Source organism: Scyliorhinus torazame, chromosome 10, assembly GCF_047496885.1.
Source record: "Scyliorhinus torazame isolate Kashiwa2021f chromosome 10, sScyTor2.1, whole genome shotgun sequence".
Classification (NCBI taxonomy): Eukaryota; Metazoa; Chordata; class Chondrichthyes; order Carcharhiniformes; family Scyliorhinidae; genus Scyliorhinus; species Scyliorhinus torazame.
In genome coordinates this window covers 192,949,771-192,976,583 of record NC_092716.1, presented here as the reverse complement: position 1 = coordinate 192,976,583, position 26,813 = coordinate 192,949,771, and the positions used below count along the sequence as shown (strand labels likewise).

The window sequence follows — 26,813 nt, the reverse complement described above, 5'->3', positions numbered from 1 at the left end:
AATGGTTGACTTCTGTCCCTGTTTCAACTTCCTTCTTTCTAGAATGCAAACTTTAGCCTTCTCTTCCCCTCCTCCATGATTGATCTCAGTACGCTCTGTACCTTTTCATACACACTGACAATGTGTTATCAATAATTCAACAACGCCAGGCAAACTGAGTGTGTGGTACCTCTGTGGCTGGAAGCATTCAAGTATTGGCTCACTGAACGTGCGATCATGTCACTTGTAACTGTTAAAGAACCTCTCGAGGTACCTCCACCGGTAATTATTGACTCAGACTCAGGCTAGAGACCACATTGTCGCATTTAGAGCTCATGGATTTCATCGATCATGTCTAACATTGACCCTAGGACACAATATACTCTACCTGCCAAGGATGTGCTCCAGGCTCTGACTCCTTGCCCCCAACAATACGATTCCACATGCTCAGCAAAAACGGGACCCCTCCCTGTGCAGGATGAATGCCACACTTAAAAACTTAGAAAGAGAAGAGATAAGAACAGTTAATTTCAGTATGTTTGTAATTTGGAAGAGCCCTAGCTCCTTAAACACATTTTATGTTATTCCTCTCTCAGCTATTTGAATGGCACTGCTAGCCCATTTATTATAAACAGGCTCATGCTTTCTTTTCAAAACTATACTTTATTCATAAAATTTGTAAAGGTACATTACAGGGTTTGAATGACATTGAGGGCGTGGGCAGCGTGTTAGTCCGAGAACGACGGGCATGAGTGGACTGGGGTGGAGTGGGGTAGTCTGATCAGTTATTTCAGGGACTTTGGGTGATGGGGAAGTGCTGAGCGGACGCACAAAATATGGCTTTCCTCCGGAGAACTAGAAAAGAAGCGCTTCTGACTGAAATTAGCCGGCAACAATCGGATCAACCCACAGACAAGGAGAGATGCCAGGTAGCAGTAGCTCCAGAGACCACAAAGAGGCCAAAAGCAGCAGCAAAGGACAGGAGAAGCAAGCGAGCGGATCGGCGGACCCATGAGGCGGGGTGTCCCCAGCCACACTCGAGAGAGGGAGACCAGCTAACTGAAAATATTGAGGACCAGGATAACGGTCGAGAATGGGCGAGGCACCAAAACCTCAGGATAGTGGGCATGCCAGAGGGAACCAAGGCAGGACACACAACAGGCTATGTGGGCCAGGTGCTGAGAAACCTGGTGGGGAGGGACAGCTTCCCCAACCCACCACAGATCGACAGGGTCCACAGGTCTCTCCAGACAAAACCCAAAGCTGGGGAGCAGCCGAGGGTGATCATCACCAAATTACATCGGAACCAAGACCGGGAGAGAATCCTATTCTGGGCCAGGCAAATGAAGGCCTGCAACTGGGAGGGACACAGGATCACGATATAGCAGGATATTGGGGCGGAGCTGGAAAAGCGCCAGGCAGAGTTCAATAAAGTGAAGGGGTCCTGTACAGAAGCGAAATGAAGTTTGGGATGCTGTACCCAGCCAGGTCACGATATAGGGCAGGGAGCACTATTTCACAACCCCTACGAATGCAGATGAGTTCGTCCAAAAGAACGGAATAGGTAAACAGCAGCGGAGGCAACGATGAGATGTGGAAAATGTTAAAGGACAATTTGCGTGGCACTGTACCAGCTCATTCTGAACCTGGGAACCAGTCTATAGAAAGGAAGGAGCGAGGGCAGCAGAGCACAGGAGAGGGTGAGGAAGAGACAGGGGGGGAATAAAAGCAGCAGATGAAAGAGGGTGTCGGGTCGGCCCCAGGAGGTGGGCCACCACACTACCGGGAAAGCAAGCACCAGGAGGTATGAGTGAGGGGGGGCGCAGCATATCTCCCACCGTGGAGAGAGCGCCTGGCGATGGGGGGGGGGGGGGGGGGGGTTGTACACCACCAACAGGGGGATAGTTAAGGGGGTAGATGGGGGGTTGAGAACAGAGGGGGAGGTACTAGTGGGGAAGGGAAGGTAGGAGAAGGGGTGAGAAGCAGGACCATAGGGGGAACAAAGGGACTGTCATAATATACACACAGGTATATGATGGTGCACAGACAGGCAATGATTGACACACAGGATGACCAGTGAACACACAGAACATAACAGTCAATCACTAGACAGGACACGACCACTATAAAGCCAGAGGGCACTAGTTTTCCCGCTCTCTTGGGATCCAGCCTCTGAGACAGTCAGAGCCCGTGAGCAGCAACTAGCACATACACCATGTGGTAGTAAGATAGTCTGGTCAGGTTAGCCTCAGGTCTCCAGTCAAGTCAGCATAGTGTCAACCCACAGCTAAAGTATGTATGATAGTTAAGAGTTCAATAAAATCGAGTTGCATTTCTTCAAGTGTTGGAAGCCTGTCTCTCTCACTGCTGCAGTAAACACAGTCCTCACAGACCCGGCATACCCAACACATCAGGGACAAGGTGGGGAAGGGCTCTTGGTTGGCTGCAACAGGCCACACAAGGTAGCAAGGAACAAAATGGCACCGCAAACAGCCACTTTGGAGGGTCCCCAAACAAAGGGAAACCCCAGAGTGCAAGGGCTCACCCACATGGCATCCACATAGTTGGTAGTCATGTTAGATTGCCCCTGGACAAAGGGAAATCCCAGAGCACAGCGGCACGGCCTCATCATGAGTACATGACTGCGGTCATTTTGGATGACCTCCTAACAAAGTGAAATCCCAGAGTGCAGAGGCACATCCACAAGGTAAGTATGGTTGATCCCGCAGGAGGGGCGGGGGGGGGGGGGGGGGGGGGGGGGGGGGGGGGGACAGAAACCCCTACCCGTCACAATAGCCACCTGGAACATCTTCGCCCACCCAAAAAGTATGAAAACCGACATAGTCTTCTTCCAAGAGACACAACTGAGGGAGAGGGACCAACTGAGGATAAGAAAGGGATGGGTGGGACAGACTTGCTGTTCATGGTACGGGACGAGAGCTAGAGGGGTAGCCATACTGCTTTGTAAGAGGACGGCATTTAGCGTGACGAGGATGGTTACTGACCCAGGGGATGGTATGTCATGGTCAGCAGTGTCCTGGAAGGGGCACCAGTGGTCCTGGTGAATGTGTACGCTCCCAACTGGGACGACAGGCAGTTTAAAAAAGACCATGGCGGAAATCCCCAACATAAATACTCACCGATTAATCATGATCTTTAACTGTGTTCAGGATCCTCTGAGGGACAGGTCAAACCCAAAAACGGAGAAGACATCAAACACAGCAAAAGAGCTAGCTGCGTTTATGGAGCAGATGGGGGCAGTGGTCCGTGGAGGTTAACGCATCAAGGGGAGAAGGAGTTCTCATTCTTCTCACAGATAGATAGGGTTTATACCCATATCAACTTCTTTGCAGTGGGGTAATCGGTGTTTCCAGGGATAGTAAGAGAGAAATACTCCGCGACCATAATCTCCGACAGCTCTCCACACTACATGGATGTGAGGCTGGAGGCAGGCCGTGCCCAACGCCCCCAATGGAGATTGGACATGGCCCTCCTGGCCGACAAGGCCTTCTGTGGGAAAATATCACAGGCCATGCACGGGTATATTACCACTATCAGAATGGGGAGATCTCATCCTCCAAATTCTGGGAGGCGCTGAAGGCTGTGATCAGAGGCGAGATCATTCTATACAAAGCGCGCAGAGACAGGGAAGAGAGGGGGGCTAGGCAACAACTGGTCAACTCCATATTGGAGGTAGACAGACGGTACTCCGAGACCCCCGACCATAGAGCTTCTGGCTGAGACGAAAAATCTGCAAATGGACTTTAACCTGCTATGCCCCAGGAAAGCAGTGCACCAACTCCGCCAGACATGGGGGACCTTTACGAACACGGAGAAAAAGCCAGCCGCCTGCTGGCTCACAAGCTGAGAAAGCAGGCAGCCACGAGGGAAACAGTGCAGGTTAGGGACAACAACGGCAGACTGGTAGCCGAGCTGGAAGACGTTAATGAAGCATTCAAGGCCTCCTACTGGGGACTGTATACTTCTGAACCCCCCTGAAGGTGACTCAGGGATGAAACAGTTCCTCAATGGACTGGACATGCCAGTCGTAGGGGAAGGAGGGGGCTGAAAGCACTGCTAGAACTGGGAAAAGTCATGGAGAGCATTAGCTCTATGCAGGCGGGGAAAGCGCCAGGATCGGACGGATTCCCAGCGGACCTCTACAAAACATTTGCGGGAACTGGTCCCGCACTTGCGGGAGATGTTTACAGATTTTCTAGCAAGGGACACGCTACCTCCAACGCTAACAGAAGGCACACTTTTCACAGTAACTTCATTGCAGTGTTAATGTAAGCCTACTTGTGACACTAACAAAGATTATAATTATAATCTCGCTGATACCTAAGAAAGACAAAGACCCGACCGAATGCGGGTCATACAAACCCATCTCGCTGCTCAATGTAGATGTGAAAATGCTGGCAAAAATCCTGCCCAAGCGACTGGAGAACTGTGTACCGGAGGTGATTTCAGAAGACCAGACGGGCTTTGTTAAGGGTAAGCAGCGAACAGCGAACGTCAGGCACTTGCTGAACGGGATAATGACCCCATCCGGGGATAGAATACCAGAGGTGATCATCTCCCTAGATGCAGAAAAGGCCTTCGACAGAGCCGAGTGGAAGTACCTCATAGAGGTAATAAAGAGGTTCGGGCTGGGAACAGGGTTCACCTCCTGGGTGAAACGCCTGTACAACGCCCCCATGATGAGATACAGACCAACGCCACCAGCTCTAAATACTTCCAGCTGCACAGAGGCACAAGGTAGTGATGCCTGCTGTCCCCGCTCCTATTCACCCTGGCAATTGAGTTGCTAGCGATCGCCCTCAGAACAGTAAAAAATTGAAAGGGGATCCAGAGAGGGGACCGAGAGCATAGAGTCTCAATCTATGTGGATGACCCTGTTGCTCTACGTCTCGGACCCACAAGGCAGCATGGTGTCATGATATGCTGACAGGCATTTAATGAGACACAGACAGGCAGCTAATGAGCACAGGGAAGAGGACATAACCAATCAGCAGGCAGAACACTTGGGGGTAGTTTCCCACTATAAAAGGCACGAGGCACTCACACTTCGCCTTTTTCCACTAGGGACATCTACAGAGTGAGTCCGGTGTATATATCACGTAACACCTCCAGCACATGGAGAAGAGCTAGTCTGATTCAGTTTAGATAGAGAAATCACAGCTAGGTTAGCAGAGTGTCGAACTCACATAGAACTGTGCTAACTGTGTGACAGGTTCAATAAATCGAGTTGAACTAAACTCAAGGTCTGGAGTCTACTTGAGTTATAGCTGCATCCAGTTGCAGCCCGTGTTATCTCAACGTGCATTACCAGTAGTCTGCTTTATCTAGATGGTTTACCTCAATCTGTTCCGTGACGACCAACAAAGGCATCCCGGCACCATGGAGAAGATCTAGCCTCCTCAACTGCTGCGGGCCTCCAGCAATCTCAGTGCCAACTGGCGGACTTTCAAGCAAAGGTTTCTGCTGTACATTGAAGCCTCAGATCTCGAGGGCGCGTCTGATACCAGGAAGATCGCGCTCCTCCTATCAACTGTGTGGGATCAAGGCATCCAAATCTTTAACTCGTTCAACTTCCCTGATGACCAGGACAAGACAAAGTTTCAGACCATCCTGGACAAGTTTGACAGTCATTGTGAAGTGGACACCAATTAAATCTTCGAGCGCTATATTTTTCAGCAATGCTTACAAGGTAAAGACAAATCTATCAACTCCTTTCTAACTAATCTCCGTCCACTAGCGCTATCCTGCAACTTTGGTGACATTGCTGACTCAATGATCAGGGATCAGATCGTTTTTGGCGTTCACTCGGATCCGCTGAGGGAGCAGCTTTTGAAAATCAAACATATGACCCCGTCAGTCGTGATCGAAACGTGTACGGTGCATGAGCACGCCAGAAATCAGTATTCCCACTACAAAGCAGCTGAAACTGAGAAACCTGCCTCCCACGAGGCAGAGAGTGTGAAGGCCATCGCTCGGATGCAGCGCCTCAGCCTTGTTGAAAGCGACCATTTTGCGTGCTCTTCCCGGGGACCCACGCATGCGCGATGTGAATGGGATACTGAAGCGTCCGGCCAACACACTGCGCAGGTGCGAACGTCTGCCGACCGCACTGCGCATGTGCGACGACGCATGGAGCGTAACAACGTCATGACGTGCCCGAACTGTGGCACCGCCCATTTAAAGAAACACTGCCCTGCAAGAGGCAGGCGCAGTTTGAATTGCGGGAAGCCTGGACACTATGCAGCCGTGTGCAGGTCTGCACCACCAGTCAAGGGCCAGTGCTCCCAACTCCACGCAGGCGCGTTCGGAGTGTACAGCACGGAGTACAGGATTCAGATCCTGGCAGTATCACGGATACGGAGGACGATTGCCCGGAGTCCCCCTACCGTGTGGGCATCATCACCATGCGTGCACATGCCTCGCCAACAGCATCACGAAGCCTGCCCATCCTCACTGTGGATTCTGCATACGAATGGCGTGCGGTGATGCAAGTTAATCAGTGCTCTATCCAGTTCAAGCTGGACACAGGTGCTTCTGCCAATCTCCTTTCACAGGCGGATTTCCACCGCATCAAAAAGCAACCCAAGCTCCTTCCAGCAGCCTGCCAGCTCCTGGACTATGACGGCAACGTCATCACAGCACTGGGATCCTGCCATCTGCTCGTCTCCAACAGGAGCATTCATGCGAGGCTCAGGTTTGAAATTGTCAAGCCAGACAGGGCCTCCCTGCTCGGTGCATAGGCATGCAAGCAGCTGAACTTGGTGCAGCGGGCTGACAGAATGACCTCCCCCAACGTGGATCTTCAAGCCGTCATTGATGACATCCTCACTCAATATCCGGATATGTTTGACGGGATGGGCACTCTGCCATATCGCTACAAGATCCTGCTGCGGCCTGATGCCACGCCTGTGGTCCACGCTCCACGCCAGGTTCCGGCTCCACTGCAGGAGCGCCTGAAGGCACAGTTGAAGAATCTTCAGGACCAGGGCATTATCTCCAAAGTCACAGAAACGGCTGACTGGGTCAGCTTGATGGTCTGTGTAAAGAAACCGTCAGGGGAGCTGCGCATCTGTATTGATCCCAAGGATCTAAACCAGAATATCATGCGGGAACACTACCATCCCGAAGCGGGAGGAACTGACAAGTGAAATGGCGCACGCCCGGTTTTTGACAAAGCTGGATGCATCACACGGGTTCTGGCAAATCCAGCTGGATGAGTCCAGCAGAAGGCTCTGCACTTTCAACACATCGTTTGGCAGGTACTGGTACAATCGTATGCTGTTCGGCATTGTTTCGGCCTCGGAGATCTTCCATAGAATCATGGAGCAGATGATGGAGGGCATTGAAGGGGTCCGTGTGTATGTGGACGACGTTATCCACTACCCCCGAAGAGCACATCTCTCGGCTCCAGCAGGTATTTCGCCGTGTCCATGCCAATGGCCTCAAGCTGAACAGGGCAAAGTGCTCTTTTGACAACACTGAAGTTCTTGGGTGACCAGATATCTCAGCAGGGTGTGCGCCCGGACACAGACAAGGTCAAGGCCATGGAAGCCATGAAGACCCCTGAAGTTAAGAAGGCGGTGCTGTGCTTCCTAGGAATGGTGATCTTCTTGGGCAAGTTTATCCTGAATCTGGCCTCACACGCCACGGCCTTCAGACACCTGGTAAAGAAATCCCCTGCCTTTGAGTGGCAGGCAGCTCATCAAGCAGAGTGGTTGGAGCTGAAAGCCAGGATCACCACTACACCTGTGTTGGTTTCTTTTGACCCTGACAGGGAAACAAAGATCTCGACAGATGCGAGCCAGGACGGCATCGGCGCTGTGTTGCTCCTGCGCGATGACACCTCCTCCTGGGCTCCGGTTGCCTGCGCATCACGGGCGATGACGCCCAGCGAGCAGCGGTACGCCCAAATTGAAAAGGAATGCCTGGGCCTGCTTACTGGAATCCTCAAGTTCCACGATTATGTGTACGGCCTGCCGACGTTCACCGTCGAAACGGACCACAGGCCTCTGGCCCACATCATTCACAAGGAGCTGAATGATATGACACCCTGGCTGCAGCGCATTTTCCTCCTGCTCAGATGGTATGACTTCGAGCTCGTGTACACACCGGGCAAGGAGCTCATTATTGCGGCTGCCTTGTCCCGCTCCATAACCTTGCCTGCCGATCCCCCGGCATTCATCCAGCAGATCGAATCACAGGTGCAGCTGTGGGCCAGCAACCTCCCCGCATCGGATGAAAAGGTGATCCACATTCGCGATGAGACAGCCAAGGACCCGCTTCTGCAGCGTGTCATGCGCCACCTCACCGATGGCTGGCAGAAAGGGCAGTGCCCCCAATTCTTTAATGTGAAGGACAACCTCACAGTGGTTGATGGCATCCTCCTAAAGCTGGATTGCATCGTCATTCCGCGCAGTCTCCAGAGCTTGGTGCTCAGGCAGATACGCAAGGGGCATCTGGGTGTCGAGACGTGCAGGCGCAGAGCCAGGCAAGCTGTCTACTGGCCTGGGATCAGTCAGGATATCGCAAACATGGTTCTCAACTGTCCGACCTGTCAATGCTTCCTGCCAGCACAGGGTAAGGAGACGCTTCAGCAGCACGAGATTGTGACCTCCCCGTGGTCCAAGGTGGGCATCGACCTCTTTCACGTCAATGGTCGTGACTATGTGCTCATCGTCGATTCCTTCTCCAACTACCCAGAGGTTGTGAAGCTCTTGGACCTCACCTCCAGGACCATCATCAAGGTCTTTAAGGAGACGTTCTCCAGGCATGGTATTCCCCTCACTGTCATGAGTGACAATGGTCCTTGCTTCAGCAGCCAGGAATGGTCGAGATTTGCCCAGTTATATCAGTTTCATCACGTCACTTCAAGCCCACACTACCCGCAGTCCAACGGGAAGGTTGAGAAAGGGGTGTACATCGTAAAGCAGCTCATCTGCAAGGCTGCAGATTCTGCTTCCGACGTCAACTTTGCGCTGCTCGCATACAGGGCGACCCCTCTGTCTACCGGCATGTCACCGGCTCAACTCCTGATGAACAGGGACCTGCGGACGACTCTTCCAGCCATACACTTGCCTGATCTGGATCACCTCCCGGTGCTGCAGAAGGTGCAGAAGCTCAGGGACCAGCAAAAGCAGGGATATGATACTCATGCCACTGATTTGCCTGTGCTATCCCCGGCGGATAAGATCCGGATCCAGCTGCCTGACGGAGGCTGGTCAGCTCCAGCGGTTGTTGTCCGACAGGCTGCTCCTCGATCGTACATTGTGCGTATGACTGATGGCTCTGTTGTGTGGCGCAACAGAGGGCCCTGCGTGCAGTTGCCAGCCCGCAATCACATTCTTTGTTGTTTCCATCTGTTATTGTGCCACCTCCTGGCACCTCGAACCATGAGGCCACCAGTCTGGCTGCAACCTCGCCCATCAAGGCGCCGTCGCCCCCGCCACCACCTCTCCGGCAGTCAACCCGGATCAGACGCAAGCCCCAGTGACTGGAATTATGAACAATTGTTTTGTTTGCCATGTTCTGTTTTTGCACGTTAGACACCTGTTCTTATATGTACATTTTTTTTTAACTGTCATCTCAAGTAAATATGTGAGGGTAGAGCCACATCTGAAAGTGGCAATCTTTAGGGGTATCAGACCAGCTAGAACTCTTCATGGGGAGGGGTCCAACGCACTAGCCTTAGACTCCTGATGCATGATCAATGACCACTAAAGCGAGGTTGTAGTCCAACTGAAGGCTTTAATAAGCTAGATGTTTCCCCCAGCAACTCAGGTACAGAATGAGGGCTGCTGGGGCGGCACGGGTTCTTATACCCCGCCTATCAGGGCGGAGCTATCATACACTCTAACCAATAGAAAGCATACAGTTTCCACCAATGGTGCTTTAGCCTATCAGGTACCATAATACCTATAATACCACATTCATCCCCCTGTTAAAAAAAAAGAGTCCGGTGGGGGTGGTGGCCTGAAACTACAAAACATAACAACATGGTATAATTAGTTATGGAGGTACCGTAATACCTCCGTACAGTGTTTAGTAACTATTTACAAGTCTGGCAGCTATGTACATTTGATGGTTTATATTTACAGATTACAGTTAAAATGAAGCAATCAGTCGATCGGGGGCCCTGGTCGTCCTCTGTGATCGTTGGAGCTTTGGTGGTGACTCCAGTGGAGGCTCGGGCGTCTGTGACTCCGGGAGCGTGGCTTCGATCTCCATGGCAGCTTCGTCACCCCTAGACGGCGCTGGTGGGAAAAACGGCTGACCTGGGAAGGGAGCGCCTGCGGGGGGCGTCGGTGAGTGGGGGGGCCTAGATGGGGGCGGCGGAAGGACCGATCCTCCTGTAAGGTGCTGCGGTGGAGGGGAGGGTGGGACTGGTGGCTGGAGTGTGCGTAGGCGTACTGGAGGTTAGCATGGAGCAGATGGACCCTCTCGACCAACGGGTCCGACTTGTGCACCTGCACGTGTTTTCGGAGCAGGTTGGGTCCGGGCGCTGCCAGCCAGGTTGGGAGCGAGGTCCCCGAGGAGGACTTCTTCGGCAAGACAAGGAAACATTCGTGAGGTGTCTGATTGGTGGTCGCACAAAGCAGTGAACAGATGGAGTGGGGGGCATCCGGGAGGACTTCTTGCCAGCGGGATACTGGGAGGTTCCTGGACTGTACTGCCAGTAGCACGGTCTTCCAGACCGTTCCATTCTCCCTCTCTACCTGTCCGTTACCCCGGGGGTTGTAACTGGTCGTCCTGCTCGAGGCGATGCTCTTTCTGAGCAGAATTGACGCAGTTCGTCGCTCATACTGGAGGACCCCCTATCACTGTGTATGTAAGCGGGGAACCCAAACAGTGCAAAGATGCCATGGAGGGCCTTGATGACGGTGGTTGCGTCATGTCGGGGCAGGGGATGGCGAATGGGAACCGGGAGCACTCGTCAATCACATTCAGGAAGTACGTGTTGCGGTTGGTGGAGGGGAGGGGGCCTTTGAAGACCATGCTGAGGCGTTCAAAGGGACGGGAAGCCTTTATCAGGTGTGCTTTCTCTGGCCGGTAGAAGTGTTGTTTGCACTCCGCGCAGATTTGGCAGTCCCTGGTGGCTGTCCTGACCTCCTCGATGGAGTAGGGTAGGTTCCGGGTCTTGATGAAGTGGAAAAATCGAGTGACCCCCGGGTGGCAGAGGTCCTCGTGGAGGGCTCGGAGGCGGTCCACTTGTGCGGTGGCACATGTGCCGCGGGACAGGGCGTCAGGAGGCTCGTTGAGCTTCCCGGGACAATACAAGATCTCGTAGTTGTAGGTGGAGAGTTCGAACCTCCACCGCAAGATCTTGTCGTTTTTTATCTTGCCCCGCTGTGCATTATAAAAACCGGTGGTCAGTGAGGAGAGTGAATCTCCTGCCGGCCAGGTAATGCCTCCAATGTCGCACAGCTTCTACTATGGCCTGGGCCTCCTTTTTGACTGAGGAGTGGCGGATTTCGAAAGCATGGAGGGTGCGGGAGAAGAAGGCCACGGGTCTGCCCGCTTGGTTGAGGGTGGCCGCCAGAGCTACGTCGGACGCATCGCTCTCGACCTGAAAGGGGAGGGACTCGTCGATGGCGCGCATCATGGCTTTTGCAATGTCTGCTTTGATGTGGCTGAAGACCTGGCGGGCCTCTATCAACAGGGGAAAACCTGTAGATTGGGTCAGGGGATGGGCCTTGTCCGCATAGTTGGGGACCCACTGAGCGTAGTAGCTAAAAAACCCTAGGCAACGTTTCAGGGCCTTGGAGCAGTGAGGGAGGGGGAACATGCGTTCAGGGTCGGGGCCTATAACTCCATTTCACACTACGTAGCCGAGGCTCTGGGTCACTGTCCGTGTGGAGTTTGCACATTCTCCCCGTGTTTGCGTGGGTTTCGCCCCCAGAACCCAAAAGATGTGCAGGGTAGGTGGATTGGCCACACTAAATTGCCCCTTAATTGGAAAAAATGAATTGGGTACTCTAAATTTTAAAAAAAGTATGGAAATTCTAGCAAAGAGGAGAAGGCTCCTGTGGTGGAGGAATGTGGTGGTGATGAAACTGGGGAAGCAGTACATCAGGCACTTCATTACACTTGCCATTACAGATTATATTTCCAGTGTACATTTACATTTCATGTCAAACATTCCCTCATGCGTACAATCCCAGGGGCTTTGCTTAGTTTTCAACCACTTTGCTATACTATGATGAGAGCTCCTTAGATAGTGGCCTTTTTCCATTGAGCCTTTGCGGCAGAATGCCCCAAACTGCGGTACATCCGTCAGCATGTAATCCAGGAGCTCCTTAAAACCTAACTCCTTCACTCAATCAGTTGGTCACCTGTCCTAATATCTTCTTATTTGGCTCATGCCAAATTTTGTTTGATTTATCCTCCTGTGAAGTGCCTTGGGGTGGTTTGCTACATCAAAGGCAATATCTAACGGCAATTATTTTGTTGTCTTATGTCATAATTGATGTAATGAATGCTGTTGTCATGGTTTAAGTTTCCACCTCTTGATGAAGTACAGTTTGTACTTCAGCTGTTATAAAAATCAGTGCCAAGAACATTAAACACAACAGGTCACACATATAGGGGGTGGACACATTTTGACCACTCATGCAAAACAGGCAACAGCAAATAGGCTTCCCATTTTAAACTCTGCACAACTTTCATTATAATAATAATCTTTATTGTCACAAGTAGGCTCACATTAACACTGCAATGAAGTTACAGTGAAAAGCCCCTAGTCGCCACACTCTGGCACATTTTCGGGTACACTGAGGGAGAATTCAGAACGTCCAGTTCACCTAACAAGCACGTCTTTTAAAGACATGTGGGAGGAAACCGGAGCACCTGGAGGAAACCCACGCAGACACGGGGAGAACGTGCAAACTCCGCACAGACAGTTACCCAAGCAGGAATCGAACTCGGGACCCTGGAGCTGCGAAGCAACAGTGCTAACCACTGTGCTACGGTACCACAGCAATGGAAGGGGGTCACATATTGGTAATGTCACTGAGCTAGCAATCCACAGGCCCAGGCTATGGACATGTGTTCAAATCTGCCATCCTTACCTGGCCTGGCCCACATGTGACTTCAGGCCCACAGCAATGTTATTGACTCTTAAATGCCCTCTGAAATGGCCTAACAAGCCACTCAGTTGTATTCAATACGAAAACACGAACAAGGAATGAAACCGGATGGACCACTCAGCACTGAACCAAGCACTGGAAGCAATAACAGCAAACCCAGCCCTGCCAACCCTGTAAAGTCCTCCTTACTAACATCTGGGGGCTTGTGCCAAAGTTGGGAGAGCTGTCTCACAGACGAGTCAAGCAACAGTCTGATATAGTTATACTCACAGAATCATACATTACAGACAATGTCCCAGACACCACTATCACCATTCCTTGGTATGTCCTGTCTCATTGGCAGGACAGACCCAGCAGAGGTGCAGCACAGTAGTATAAAGTCGGGAGTGCTGGTTGGAGTCATACCTGGCACAAAGGAAGATAGTTGTGGTGGTTGGAGTTCAATCATCTCAATTATTTGACATCACTGCAGGAGTTCCTCAGGGTAGAGTCCTAGGCCCGACCATCTTCAGCAGCTTCATCAATGACCTCCCTTCCATCATAAGATCAGAAATGGGGATGTTTGCGGATGACTGCGCAATGTTCAACACCATCTACTCCTCAGATAATGAAGCAGTCCATGCCCAAATGCAGCAAGACCTGGACAATATCCAGGCTTGGGCTGACAAGTGGCAAGTTACATTCGCACTGCATAAGGTTCAGGCAATGACCATCTCCTACAAGAGAGGATCGAACTATTGCCCCGTGACACTCAATGGCATTACCATCGCTGAATCCCCAACAATCAACATCCTGGGGGTTACCATTGATCAGATACTGAACTGGATTAGCCACATTGATACTGTGGCTACCAGGGCAGGTCAAAGGCTAGGAATCCTACGGCGAGTAACTCACCTCCTGAACACCCCCCCAAAGCGTGTCCACCATCTACAAGGCACAAGTCAGAAATGTAATGGAATGCTCTCCCCTTGACTGCATGAGTGCTGCTCCAACAACACTCAAGAAGCTCGACACCATCCAGCAAAAAGCACCTCGCTTGATTGCTCCTCCTTCCACAACCATTCAAACCCTCCACCACTGACGAACCGCGGCAGCCGTGTGTACCATCTACAAGATGCACTGCAGTAACTCACCAAGGTTCCTTAGACAGCACTTTCCAAACCCACGACTGCTACCATCTAATCGGACAAGAGCAGCAGATACCTGGGAACACCACAACTTGGAGATTCACCTCCAAGTCACTCGCCACCCTGACTTGGAAATATATTGCCATTCCTTCAATGTCATTGGGGCAAAATCCTGTAACATCCTCCCTAACAGCACAGTGAGTGTACATACACTAGAGACTGCAATGGTTCAAGAAGGCAGTTCACCACGACCTTCTGAAGGGCAACTAGGGATGAGCACTAAATGCTGCCCTGACCAGCAATGCCCACGTCCCAGAAACAAATAAAAAAATAAAATCTGGTTCACTAATGTGCTTTAGAGGAGGAAATCTGCTGTCCTTAGCTGGTCTGGTGGGCATGTGACTCCAGACCGACAGCAATATGGTTACTGTGGTTAACTGTCCTCTGACATGGCCAAGCAAGCCACTCAGTTGTGACAAACTGCTAGGATATCTAAAAAGAATGAAACCAGACGGTCTAGACACTGGAAACAACAATGGCAAAGCTATCCTTGTTGAGCTTGCAAAGTGCTCCGTATGATAATTTGGGGCTTGTGCCAAAATTGGGAGAGCTGTCTCCCACAGACTATTCAAGCAACAACCTGACATAGTCATACTCACGGAATCATACCTCACAAACAATGTCCCAGACACCATCATCACAACCCTGGGTATGTCCTATCTCAGCGACAGGGCAGATGCACCTCAGGTGGCGGCACAGTGATGTACAGTTGGAAGGGAGTTGCCCTGGGCGTCCTCATCAATTACGTTGGACCTCATGAAGTCTGACGGTATCAGATCAAATGTGGGCAAGGAAACCTCCTGCTGATTAACACCTGCCACTCACTGATGAATCTACTCCACCATGTTGACCACCACTTGGAGAAAACTGGCAAGGGCACAGCATGCACTCTGGGTGGGGGACTTCAATGTCCATCACTAAGAGTGGCTCGATAGCACCACTACTGACTCAACTGGTTGAAGGAAATAGCAACTAGACTAGGGGTGCGATCTAACCGAATTACAACAGAGCCCATGCCAAGCACGGTTAGGGCACCAAGAAAGACCACGCTATCGAACGCAACTCTGATGCAATCCAGGGACTCAGTGGGGGATGCCCTGCCAAGGCAGCACTTAGTCCCGTTTCCAACACTAAGGAACTCCGCTCGCCAGAATTCATCAGTGCAGAAGGAGATCGGGATGCCATTTTTAAATGCGTCCAATTATCTCAACGCATCCCCCCCCTCCCCCCCCTCTCCCGGCACGACCCCAGCGCCCCAACTCACCTATAAGGGCACCCTCCCACACCCCACCTCACATGCAGAGGGCACCCACAGGCCCAATCCCCAGCACAGTATCAATGCCAGCCTGGCACCATTGCGCTGCCCCTGCCTGTGCCACCTGGGCACATTTGACAGTGCCAGGCTGGCAGTCAGGTGGCACTGCCAGGGCGCCAGGCTGGAAGTGCCAGGTTGGCCATACCAAGGTGCCCAGTTGGCACCAGCATTCCCCCATGCCCAGAGGAAACCACCCAGGGGCCTCTGATCCCCTGGGAAACACCCACCTGCCCCTGCCTGTGCCACCTGGTCCACATTTGTGGGGACCAGTTTTTTTTTCCCAAAAATATACTTTATTCATAAAATCTATCATAACCATTACAGAATATTTTGAATTGTCTTGACTGTACATTTCCATCAGAGTTACACATTCCCTTGACTTTCTTCCATTCAATTGTGATAACATTACACACATATCACTCTTTACGTTACAATTCCTTCTTAAATATTTACATTGTCATGTTTCCTTTATACATTGGAGTGTTAATGGCCCAGACCGAGGGGGGTTTACACTGTTACCCGCCCCTCGGTGTACATTTGCTGGTAAGACCTTACACAGTGGTCTTTCCCCATTGCGCCTTGGCGGCAGCTGCCCCAAGCTTGATTGCGCCCCTCAGCACGTAGCCCTGGACCTTGGAATGTGCAACACACGGTCGAGGACAGCTATTTGCACTGGAAGATCAGCAAGTTTTGGGTAGACCAAAGAGCGACTTTCACCGAGTTGATGACATTTGTGGGGACCAGTACTGAGCAGCACTCACCTAAGGTCTCCAAAGTGAAGGGGTTAGATTCCAACGCCTCAGGTAGATCAGGTGATTTGCATATTAGAGTGAGACTAGCTAGCTATTCACACTATTATGCAGATCTGCCAAATACAAATCCCGCCCACAATGGTAGGACGCAGTGGGTAGATCGCACGCTAGGCCTGCGGCAAGTGGTGAAGGAACCGACCAACCATACTTGACCTTCTCCTCACCAATCAGCTTGTCACAGATGCCTCAGACCAAGTCTTACTTTCACATTGAGAATACCATCCATTGTGTTGTGTGGCACTAACACCATACTTTATGGGATAGGTTTCAAACAAATCTAGCAACTCAAAATTGAGCAACCATGAGGCGGTGTGGGCCATCAGCAGCAGCAGAATTGTATATAACCGGGTGGCACAGTGGTTAGCATTGCTGCCTCATGGTTTGATCCCGGCCCCCGGTCACTGTCCATGTGGAATTTGCCACAATAAATTGCTCCATAAATGGTCCAGCATGTCCTCCACCCTAACATTATCATCAAGCTGGGGAATCAGCCCTGGTTCACTGAGGAGTGCAGCAGGGCATGCCAGGAGCAGTACCAGGCATATCTAAAAATGAGGTGTCAACCGGATGAAGCTACCTGTGTGCCAAACAGCATAAGCAGCAAGTGATAGCCAGAACTGAGCGGCAAGGTGACGCAGTGGCTAGCATTGCTGCCTCGCGGCGCAGAGGACCCGGGTTCAGCCCCGGGGTCACTGTCCGTGTGGAGTTTCCACATTCGCCCCATGTCTGCTTGGGTCTCACCCCACAACCCAAAAAGATGTGCAAGGTAGGTGGACTGGCCACGCTAAAATTGTCCCTTAATTGGAAAAAAACAGAGCTAGGCGATCCCACAACCAATAAGCTCTGCAGTCCTGTCACATGCAGCCGTGAATGGTGGTGGACAATTAAACAACTCACTGGAGGATGAGATTCTGTAAATATCCATATCCTCAGTGATGGGACAGCCCAGAACATCAGTGCAAGAGAGAAGGCTGAAGAATTTGCAGCCATTTTCAGCCAGAACTACAGAGTGGATGACCAATCTCTCCTTTCTCCTGGGGTCCCCAACATCACAGATGACAATCTTCAACCAATTTAATTATTTCTCTGTGATATCAAGAAATGACTGAAGACAACTGAATCACTACAGGAGTTCTTCAGGGTAATGTCCTAGGCCCAATCATCGTCAGCAATGACCTTCCCTTCATTATAAGATCAGAATTGGCGATGTTGACTGGTGATTGCACAAGGTTTAGCACCATTCGCAACTCCTCAGAGAGTGAAGTAGTCTGTTTCCATATGCAGCAGGACCTGGACAACATTCAGGGTTGAGCTGATCAGTGACAAGTAACATTCGTGCCACACAAGTACCAGGCAATAACCATTTCCAACATGAGAGAATTTAATCATCTTTCCTTGACTTCAATACTATTATCATCATTAAATCCCCCATTATCAACATCCTGCGGGTTACCATTGACCAGAAACTGAACTAAACTAGCCATATAAATATTGTGGCTACAAGAGCAGGTCAGAGTTGGAATTCTGCAAAGACAAAATCACCCTCTGACTCCACAAAGCCTATCCACCATCTACAAGGTGCAAGTCAGGAATGTGGTGGAATACCGGAACAACACTCAAGAAGCTCGTTACCGTCCAGGACAAAGCATCCCACTTAATTTGCACTCCGTCCACCACCGTAAGCATTCAGTACCTCCTCCACTGATGAACAGTGGCAGCAGTGTGTATCATCTTCAAGATGCAATGCAGCAACTCACCAAGTCTTCTTCGACAGCAGCTCCCAAACCTGTGACCTCTGCCCCTAGAAGGACAAGGGCAGCAGATGCACGGAAATACTGCTTCCTGCAAATTCCCCTCCAAGTTACTCAACATCTTAACTTGGAAATATATCGCCATTCCGTCACTGTCATGGATAAAAATCCTGGAACTCCCTTCCTAACAGCACTGTGATTGTTCCTATAATATAATGGACTACAGACGTTCAGGAAGGCAGCTCACCACCACCTTCTCACGGACAATTCGGGATGGGCAGTAAATGCTGGCATAGCCAGTGACACCCTTAACCCGTGAACAAATTTTAAAAATCGACGGTGGCATACCGGTTAGCACTGCTGCCACACCGCGCCAGGGACCCGGGTTCGATTCCAACTGTCTATGTGGAGTTTGCCCCTTCTCCCTGCGACTGTGTGGGACGGTGACAGACCAAAGTTGTGTAGGTTAGGTGGATTGGCGGCCATGCTAAATTGCTCCTTAGTGTCCAAAGGTTAGGTGGGGTTATGGGGATAAGGCAGGGGCGTGGGCCTAGGTGGGGTCCTCTTTCAGAGGGTCAGTGCAGCCTCAATGGGCCGAATGGCCTCCTTCTGCACTGTAGGGAATCTATGATTCTAGGCAGGCGATTCACTATCACCAGTGCTATGCTACATTCCAAGATGAATGTTATTGCTATAGCATCAATAATGGACATGGGCACATGATAGATCATCTAATTAAAATCACATCAAAGAGACAAAAATCATACATATTTTTGTTGGGCAAGGCAACTAATTGAATGGCAGGACAGGTTTGAGAGGCTGAATGGTCTCTTCCTGTTCCTAACTTTCTTGGTTTAGCATAACCACCATCAGGTTTTGGGTTAGTGGACTAGTAACCCAGAGGATGTGAGCACTAAGCCTAACACAGCAAGTTGACTTGAACAACATCTGGCGAATTAGGGGTTAGCACCAGATAAAGGTGACCGTGGTAGTCTCTGGTTTGTCGCAGAAGTCCAGTTAGTTCACTCACCCACTTTATGGAAGGGAGACCTCTACCTTTATACCAGTCCAGTCCCACAATTTGTGGTTGATTCTTTTGAGTGTTGACGATTGTGTATAACAAGTGATACCAGCTCGACCACCCATTGAACACCTCTCCTCACTTTGTTTCCACCGAACATAACAAAAAGGTTTTCAACATGGGGTGCGAGCCAGTATCACCCATTTTACTCTATTGCTCAAAGACAAAATTACCACCGAGCTAACTGAAAAATCCAGGCATGTAAATGAACAAATCAGGATCAATGTTACCAGGATACCATGGGTAAATCATGATTCTGGGCTATATTGTAAAACCAATGTCGATAATGAATTGTTGGGGCTTACTGTTTCGCACTCTCACCTCTAATTGAAAATGTTATGGTTCAAGATTCACATCAGAGACTTAAGCACTTAACCCAGTGTAGCGCACAAAGACTCCGAGAGACGAATAGAGTGAAGTCGATGAGGCTTTATTAAGCGTGACTGTTTCCCCCGCAGTTCAGTAGTAGACTGCCTGCGGGGGAGGACTCCAGGTACTTATACTCCGCCTTCAGGGCGGAGCTAGAGGTCAACGTCCAACCAGGACCCGGGATCTGTCAGCCAATGACATCATGGCTTCACAGTCCCACATGACCCCTAATGCATACTACCACATTCACCCCTTGTTAAAAATGAACCCGGCGGGGTGATGCTTCGCATGGTGGTAAGGGTTTACAAGGCTGGTCCTGGTAGGAAAACTTTTGCATGTTATTACAGTATGTACAAGGTTTTTTTTTTTCTCAAACTATTTACAGTAATCGTCAGGAAAAGGCAAAATGTTCTCGTTAAAAGTCCACATATTGTACTGTTAGATCGACGCCATGAGTCGGTCGGGCGGTCTGGTCGTGCGTGTCGATCGCCTCGGCCCCGGTGGTGGTGGTGGTGCTTGTTCCGGTGTTGTCGTCTCCGGGAGCCTTACGGTTTCAGCTTGGGCTTCATTCCTGGTCGGGCCTGGGAGGAGGACTGATCCTCCTGGGAAGGGGGCGGTCGCGGGGTGCGGCGGTGGCAGGAAGGGGGGAGTTGGGTGATTGGTGTCGGGGGTTGTGTGTGTTGCCGGCGGGCGCCAGATCTCACAGAGAGACCGTGTCCTGTCGGCCGTCGGGGTACTCTACGTAAGCGTACTTCGGGTTCGCGTGAAGGAGGTGAACCCTTTCGACCAACGGGTCCGACTTGTGCGCCCGCACGTGCTTTCGGAGCAAGATGGGTCCTGGGGCCGCCAGCCAGGTCGGCAGCGACGTTCCAGAGGAGGACTTCCTGGGGAAGACAAGGAGGCGCTCATGAGGCGTTTGGTTTGTGCTAGTACACAGTAGCGACCGGATGGAGTGGAGAGCGTCCGGAAGGACCTCCTGGCACCGTGCAACTGGGAGGTCCCTGGACCGTAGGGCCAGTAGGACGGTCTCCCAGACCGTGCCGTTCTCCCTCTCTACTTGCCCGTTCCCCCGGGGGTTGTAGCTGGTCGTCCTGCTCGAGGCTATCCCGTTGCTAAGCAGGAACTGTCGCAGCTCGTCACTCATGAAGGAGGACCCCCCTGTCGCTGTGGACGTATGCGGGGCAACCGAACAGTGTGAGTATGGTGTTCAGGGCTTTAATGACTGTGGCCGCGGTCATGTCAGAACAGGGGATGGCGAATGGGAAGCGGGAGGACTCGTCCAACACATTAAGGAAGTATATGTTGCGGTCGGTGGAGGGGAGAGGTCCTTTGAAATCCAGACTAAGGCGTTCAAAGGGGCGGGAAGCCTTAATCAGGTGCGCACCATCCGGCCTGAAAAAATGCGGTTTGCACTCTGCGCAGATGTGGCAGTTCCTTGTGACTGTACGGACCTCCTCTAAGGAGTATGGGAGGTTGTGGGACTTGATAAAGTGGTAAAACCGAGTGACCCCCGGGTGGCAGAGGTCCTCGTGGAGGGTTTGGAGGCGGAAAAATTTGTGCGTTGGCACATGTGCCGCGGGATAGGGCATCGGACGGCTCGTTCAGCTTTCCGGGATGATACAAGATCTCGTAGTTGAAGATGGAGAGCTCGATCCTCCACCTTAAGATCTTGTCGTTTTTGATTTTGCCCCGCTGTGTATTATCGAACATGAAGGCTACCGACCGTTGGTCGGTGAGGAGAGTGAATCTCCTGCCGGCCAGGTAATGCCTCCAATGTCGCACAGCTTCCACTATGGCTTGGGCTTCCTTTTCCACTGAGGAGTGGCGGATTTCTGAAGCGTGGAGGGTTCGGGAGAAAAAGGCCACGGGTCTGCCCGCTTGGTTAAGGGTGGCCGCTAGAGCTACGTCGGAGGCGTCGCTCTCGACCTGGAAGGGGAGGGACTCGTCGATGGCGCGCATCGTGGCCTTTGCGATATCCGCTTTGATGCGGCTGAAGGCCTGGCAAGCCTCTGTCGACAGAGGGAAGGTCGTGGTCTGTATTAGGGGGCGGGCCTGGTCTGCGCACTGGGGGACCCACTGGGCGTAGTATGAAAAGAACCCCAGGCAGCGTTTCAGGGCTTTTGAGCAGTGCGGGAGGGGAAGTTCCATGAGGGCGCGAATACGTTCGGGGCCGGGGCCTATTATCCCATTGCGCACTACGTAGCCCAGGATGGCCAGCCGGTTTGTGCTGAAAACACACTTGTCCTCGTTGTACGTGAGGTTCAAGGCTTTAGCGGTCTGGAGGAATTTTTGGAGGTTGGCGTCGTGGTCCTGCTGATCGTGGCCGCAGATGGTTACATTGTCGAGATACGGGAACGTGGCCCGCAACCCGTATTGATCAACCATTCGGTCCATCTCTCGTTGGAAGACCGAGACCCCGTTTGTGACGCCAAATGGGACCCTTAGGAAATGGTATAATCGCCCGTCTGCCTCGAAGGCTGTGTACTTGCGGTCACTTGGGCGGATGGGGAGCTGATGGTAGGCGGACTTGAGGTCCACGGTGGAGAAGACTTTATACTGGACAATCCGATTGACCATGTCGGATATGCGGGGGAGAGGGTACGCGTCTAGTTGTGTGTACCTGTTGATGGTCTGGCTATAGTCTATGACCATCCTTTGCTTCTCCCCTGTCTTTACTACTACCACCTGTGCTCTCCAGGGACTATTGCTGGCCTGGATTATGCCTTCCTTTAGTAGCCGCTGGACTTCGGACCGAATGAAGGTCCGGTCCTGGGCGCTGTACCGTCTGCTCCTAGTGGCGACGGGTTTGCAATCCGGGGTGAGGTTTGCAAACAAGGACGGGGGTTGCACCTTGAGGGTTGCGAGGCCACAGATAGTGAGTGGGGGTATTGGGCCGCCGAATTTGAAGGTTAGGCTCTGTAGATTGCACTGGAAGTCTAATCCCAGTAATCTGGGGGCGCAAAGTTGGGGAAGGACGTAGAGCCTGTAGTTTTTGAACTCCCTCCCTTGCACCGTTAGGGTAACTATGCAGAAGCCTTTGATCTGTACGGAGTGGGATCCTGCAGCTAGGGAAATCTTTTGTGCGCTGGGATGGGTGGTCAAAGAACAGCGTCTTACCGTGTTGGGGTGGATAAAGCTCTCCGTGCTCCCGGAGTCGGCTAGGCATGGTGTCTCGTGCCCGTTTATCAGCACCGTTGTCATCGTCGTCTGGAGTGTCCGGGGCCGAGCTTGGTCCAGCGTCATTGAAGCGAGACGTGGTTGTAGTAGTTGAGCGTCTTCTTCGAACCCCGTGGAGCCGTCGATACTGGGGTCCGTTGTTGCCGTCCAAGATGGCGTCGGGGCTGAACAAAATGTCTGCCCCCATGCATCGCACATGGCTGGGGGGTCACAAGATGGCGGCGGGGGTGGACAAAATGGCCGCCCCATGCGTCGTACAGGTCTGGGGTGGTCCAAGATGGCGGCGCCCTTCCTCCCCTCGTGGTGGCCGGGACCCAAAATGACGGCGTCTGCGGGTCGCACATGGGGCGCTGGGGGGGTTGGGGAGCGTTAGGAACGCGCGGGGCTCCCTCATCTCTGGGGACAGCGGTGGTCAGGACCCAAATTGGTAGCGCCGACGGGTGAGACGTGGGGCGTGGGGGGGGGGGGGGTTTGGGGGGCGTTAGAGACGCGCAGAACTCCCCCTTCTCCGGGGAGAGCGGTGGTCAGGACCCAAAGTGGTAGCGCCGGCTGGTCATACATGGGGCGCGGGGGGGGGGGGTTGGGGAGCGTAAGCGGCGTGCAGAGCTCCCTGTTCTCCCGGGACCGCGGTGGTCGGGACCCAGAGTGGCTGCGCCTGCGGGTTGTACATGGGGCGCTGGGGGGGGGGGTTGGGGAGCGTAAACGGCGTGCAGGGCTCCCTGTTCTCCCGGGACGGCGGCGACCTCGCGGGACCGGCACACAGCCGCGAAATGGCCCTTTTTCCCGCAGCTCTTGCAGATCGCTGCGCGGGCCGGGCAGCGCTGCCAGGGGTGTTTCGCCTGGCCGCAGAAATAGCAGCAGGCGCCCCCGGTGCGACTTGGCGTTTGGACCGCGCAAGACTGTGGGGTGTCCGGGGGGGGGGGGTTTGTCATGACGGGTACGTACGGAGCCCAATGGGCTGCCGCGCGGTCGGGGCCGTAGGCGCGGGTATTTCGCGCGGCCACGTCTAGGAAGGCTGCTAGGGCCCGTGCCGCTGAGAGTCCTAGCGACTCTTTTTCTAGAAGTCTTTGGCGGATTTGGGAGGAGTTCATACCTGCCACAAAAGCATCGCGCATTAACATGTCCGTGTGTTCATTTGCGTTCACCGACGGGCAGTTGCAGGCTCGTCCCAAAATTAGTAGCGCGGCGTAGAATTCATCTATCGATTCTCCGGGACTTTGCCGTCTCATTGCGAGTTGATAGCGAACATAGATCTGGTTTACTGGGCGGACATAGAGACTTTTTAGTGCTGCGAACGCCGTCTGGAAATCCTCTGCGTCTTCGATGAGAGAGAAAATCTCCGTGCTTAACCTCGAGTGCAGGACCTGTATTTTTTGGTCTTCTGTGACCCGGCCGGTGGCCGTTCTGAGGTAGGCCTCAAAACAAGTCTGCCAGTGCTTGAAAGCTGCTGCCGCGTTCACTGCGTGGGGGCTGATCCTCAGGCATTCCGGGATGATCCTGAGCTCCATAGTCCTTTAGTCACGCTTAATAAATTGTAGCGCACAAAGACTCCGCGAGACGAATAGAGTGAAGTCGATGAGGCTTTATTAAGCATGACTGTTTCCCCCGCAGTTCAGTAGTAGACTGCCTGCGGGGGAGGACTCCAGGTACTTATACTCCGCCTTCAGGGCGGAGCTAGAGGTCAACATCCAACCAGGACCCGGGATCTGTCAGCCAATGACATCATGGCTTCACAGTCCCACATGACCCCTAATGCATACTACCACACCCAGACTGACACACTCTCTGCATTCCTAAGGGAATGTTGTCCTGCTGGAGAAGTCTTTCTGATGAGATGTTAAACCCTTAATAGGTGGATTTTGGCACTATTTTGAAGAAGAGCAGGAGATTTAGAAGCATAGAAAATATGTACCCCCGAAGGAGGCCACTTGGCCCATATATTGGGCAGCACGGTAGCATAGTGGTTAACACAGTTGCTTCACAGCTCCAGGGTCCCAGGTTCGATTCCCGGCTGGGTCACTGTCTGTGCGGAGTCTGCACATTCTCCCCGTGTGTGCGTGGGTTTCCTACGGGTGCTCCGGTTTCCTCCCACAATCTCAAGATGTGCAGGTTAGGTGGATTGGCCTTGCTAAATTGTCCTTAGTGTCCAAAATGGTTAAGTGGGGGGTTACTGGGTTACGGGGATATGGTAGATACATGGGCTTGAGTAGGGTGCTCTTTGTAAGGGCCGGTGCAGACTCGATGGGCCAAATGACCTCCTTCTGCACTGTAAATTTGATGATATATGCCTGTACTAGTTGACGTACAGCTACCCAGCCTCATCCTATTTTTCAGCTCTTGGTCCATGGCCATGTAGGTTATGACCTCCAAGTGCATATCCAAATGCTTTTTAAAAACATGGTTAGGGTTTCTGCCAATTTGCCTCTTATCCTTCTATCAATTACTTTAAATCTCCCTCTCTGCAAAAAGAAAGAGGTCCTTCCGATTCACTCTATCTATTTCCTCATTATTTGGCACACCTCAAATCTGCCTCTGTTCCAAAAACAAACGGCAGCCTGTCCAGTCTTTCTTTGTCACAGAAATTCTCCATTCCTGGCAACATCTTTATAAATTATCCTCTAGTGCGATTCTGCCTTGATTGCAATGTGGTGACCCGAATTGGATGGAGTGCTCCATTTGCTGCCACGCTCGTATTTTATTCAGTTTAGCACAACCTCCCTATTCTATTTCTCTAATAAAGAAAAATGTTGCACGTACTAGTTCACCCCTGTGTCCTGGGCCAACGTGTGCCCCTCAACCAAAATCTGAAACAGATTATGTGGTCATTTTTCTCACAGGTGCGGGTGGCGGTTTGCTGTGCACAAATTGTCTGATGTATTACCACAGTGACAACAATTCAAAAGTCCTTCACAAGTGGCTGCGAAGCACTTTTGGACAGCCTGCGGTTATGAAAGGCGCCATGGAAATGCAGGCTCTATAATCCTCCTGGTTTTTATTTCCATTGTAATTGTCTTACCATTTTACACTATTACACAAAGTCAAAATCTAACATTGAGTGTCACCATTATAACTGGGGTATCGATCCCATCAGTAAAAGTTGAGAAATCACTTTGGGCGATATCAGCAGATGAAAGTTTAATGAATTCCTATGTCCGTTAATTCACTGCAGCTCAGAAGGTCATTCGGCCCATCGGTTACCTTGATCAGATTAACGCCCACCATTAAAACCACATTAAAAGGCAAGCTTTGAACATATATTCAAGGTCTGTTGCTAATATTGGCCATGAGCAATTTGTGGGCTGCGCTTACGTTATTTTTAACAGCAATTAACAGTAATGTTAGTCTGTTTGCTATATTTTGCTTAACAAAAAAGAAATTCAAAAAGACTCAATCTTACCATTCTGACTCTGCACTGGCTTCATGTCAATGACAGAGTTGTAGTTAACTATCAGCCCAATGAAGAAGAGGTGGCCTGGAGTTACTCGCATGTTGGATCCAGAGTGTTTGGCCAGTGCGGAAATTCTTAGGGAAAGAGAGAGAGAGAGAGAAATATGTTGTTACACAGACAGAAGGACAGCAGAGACAATGGCGGACAGCATCCAGTTACTGTTCAACCAGGACTTGATGTGATATTAGCTGGTTACAACTGACTGAGAGCAGAGAGTCCACCCATCTTAGATTTATATTGACGTCTGATTCATTGCAAAAGTTGCACAGGGGGGGTCATAAAACGCACTGCTGCTTTTTACGCAACTCTACTGAAACACTTCAAATACCCAGGGGTCGGAGGTAATAAAAGGAATAAACATTTCTCATCCCATCTATCAAAGTTATAGAGGCTGAACAGAAAAGGGCATTCACCTGCATGTCCATATATTTATATATATCGACACAAGCACTTGCACACACACATGCACACGCAGACACACACACTCTCTCACACACAACCACACACACGCAGATGTATTCACACTCTCTTGCTCTACCCCAGGGGGGTATTGACAGGGTGGATGTTTCCTCTGGGGGAAGAATCTAGAAC

The 26,813-nt window shown here is 51.6% G+C and overlaps 1 protein-coding gene across 1 annotated transcript in view; it reads right to left on the bottom strand.

The window, feature by feature from the left end:
- The window catches only part of LOC140384472 (ovochymase-2), a 165,924-nt gene extending 139,565 nt beyond the window's left edge, over nucleotides 1-26,359 (bottom strand). Inside the window, exons 1-2 of the mRNA XM_072466204.1 lie at nucleotides 26,172-26,359; nucleotides 368-477 (exon numbers count right to left, since the gene is read on the bottom strand). Coding sequence (XP_072322305.1) covers nucleotides 368-477; nucleotides 26,172-26,262 — 201 coding nt within the window. The 5' untranslated portion in view covers nucleotides 26,263-26,359. The remainder of the gene's footprint in view (nucleotides 1-367; nucleotides 478-26,171) is intronic.
- Nucleotides 26,360-26,813: the final 454 nt, after the last annotated feature.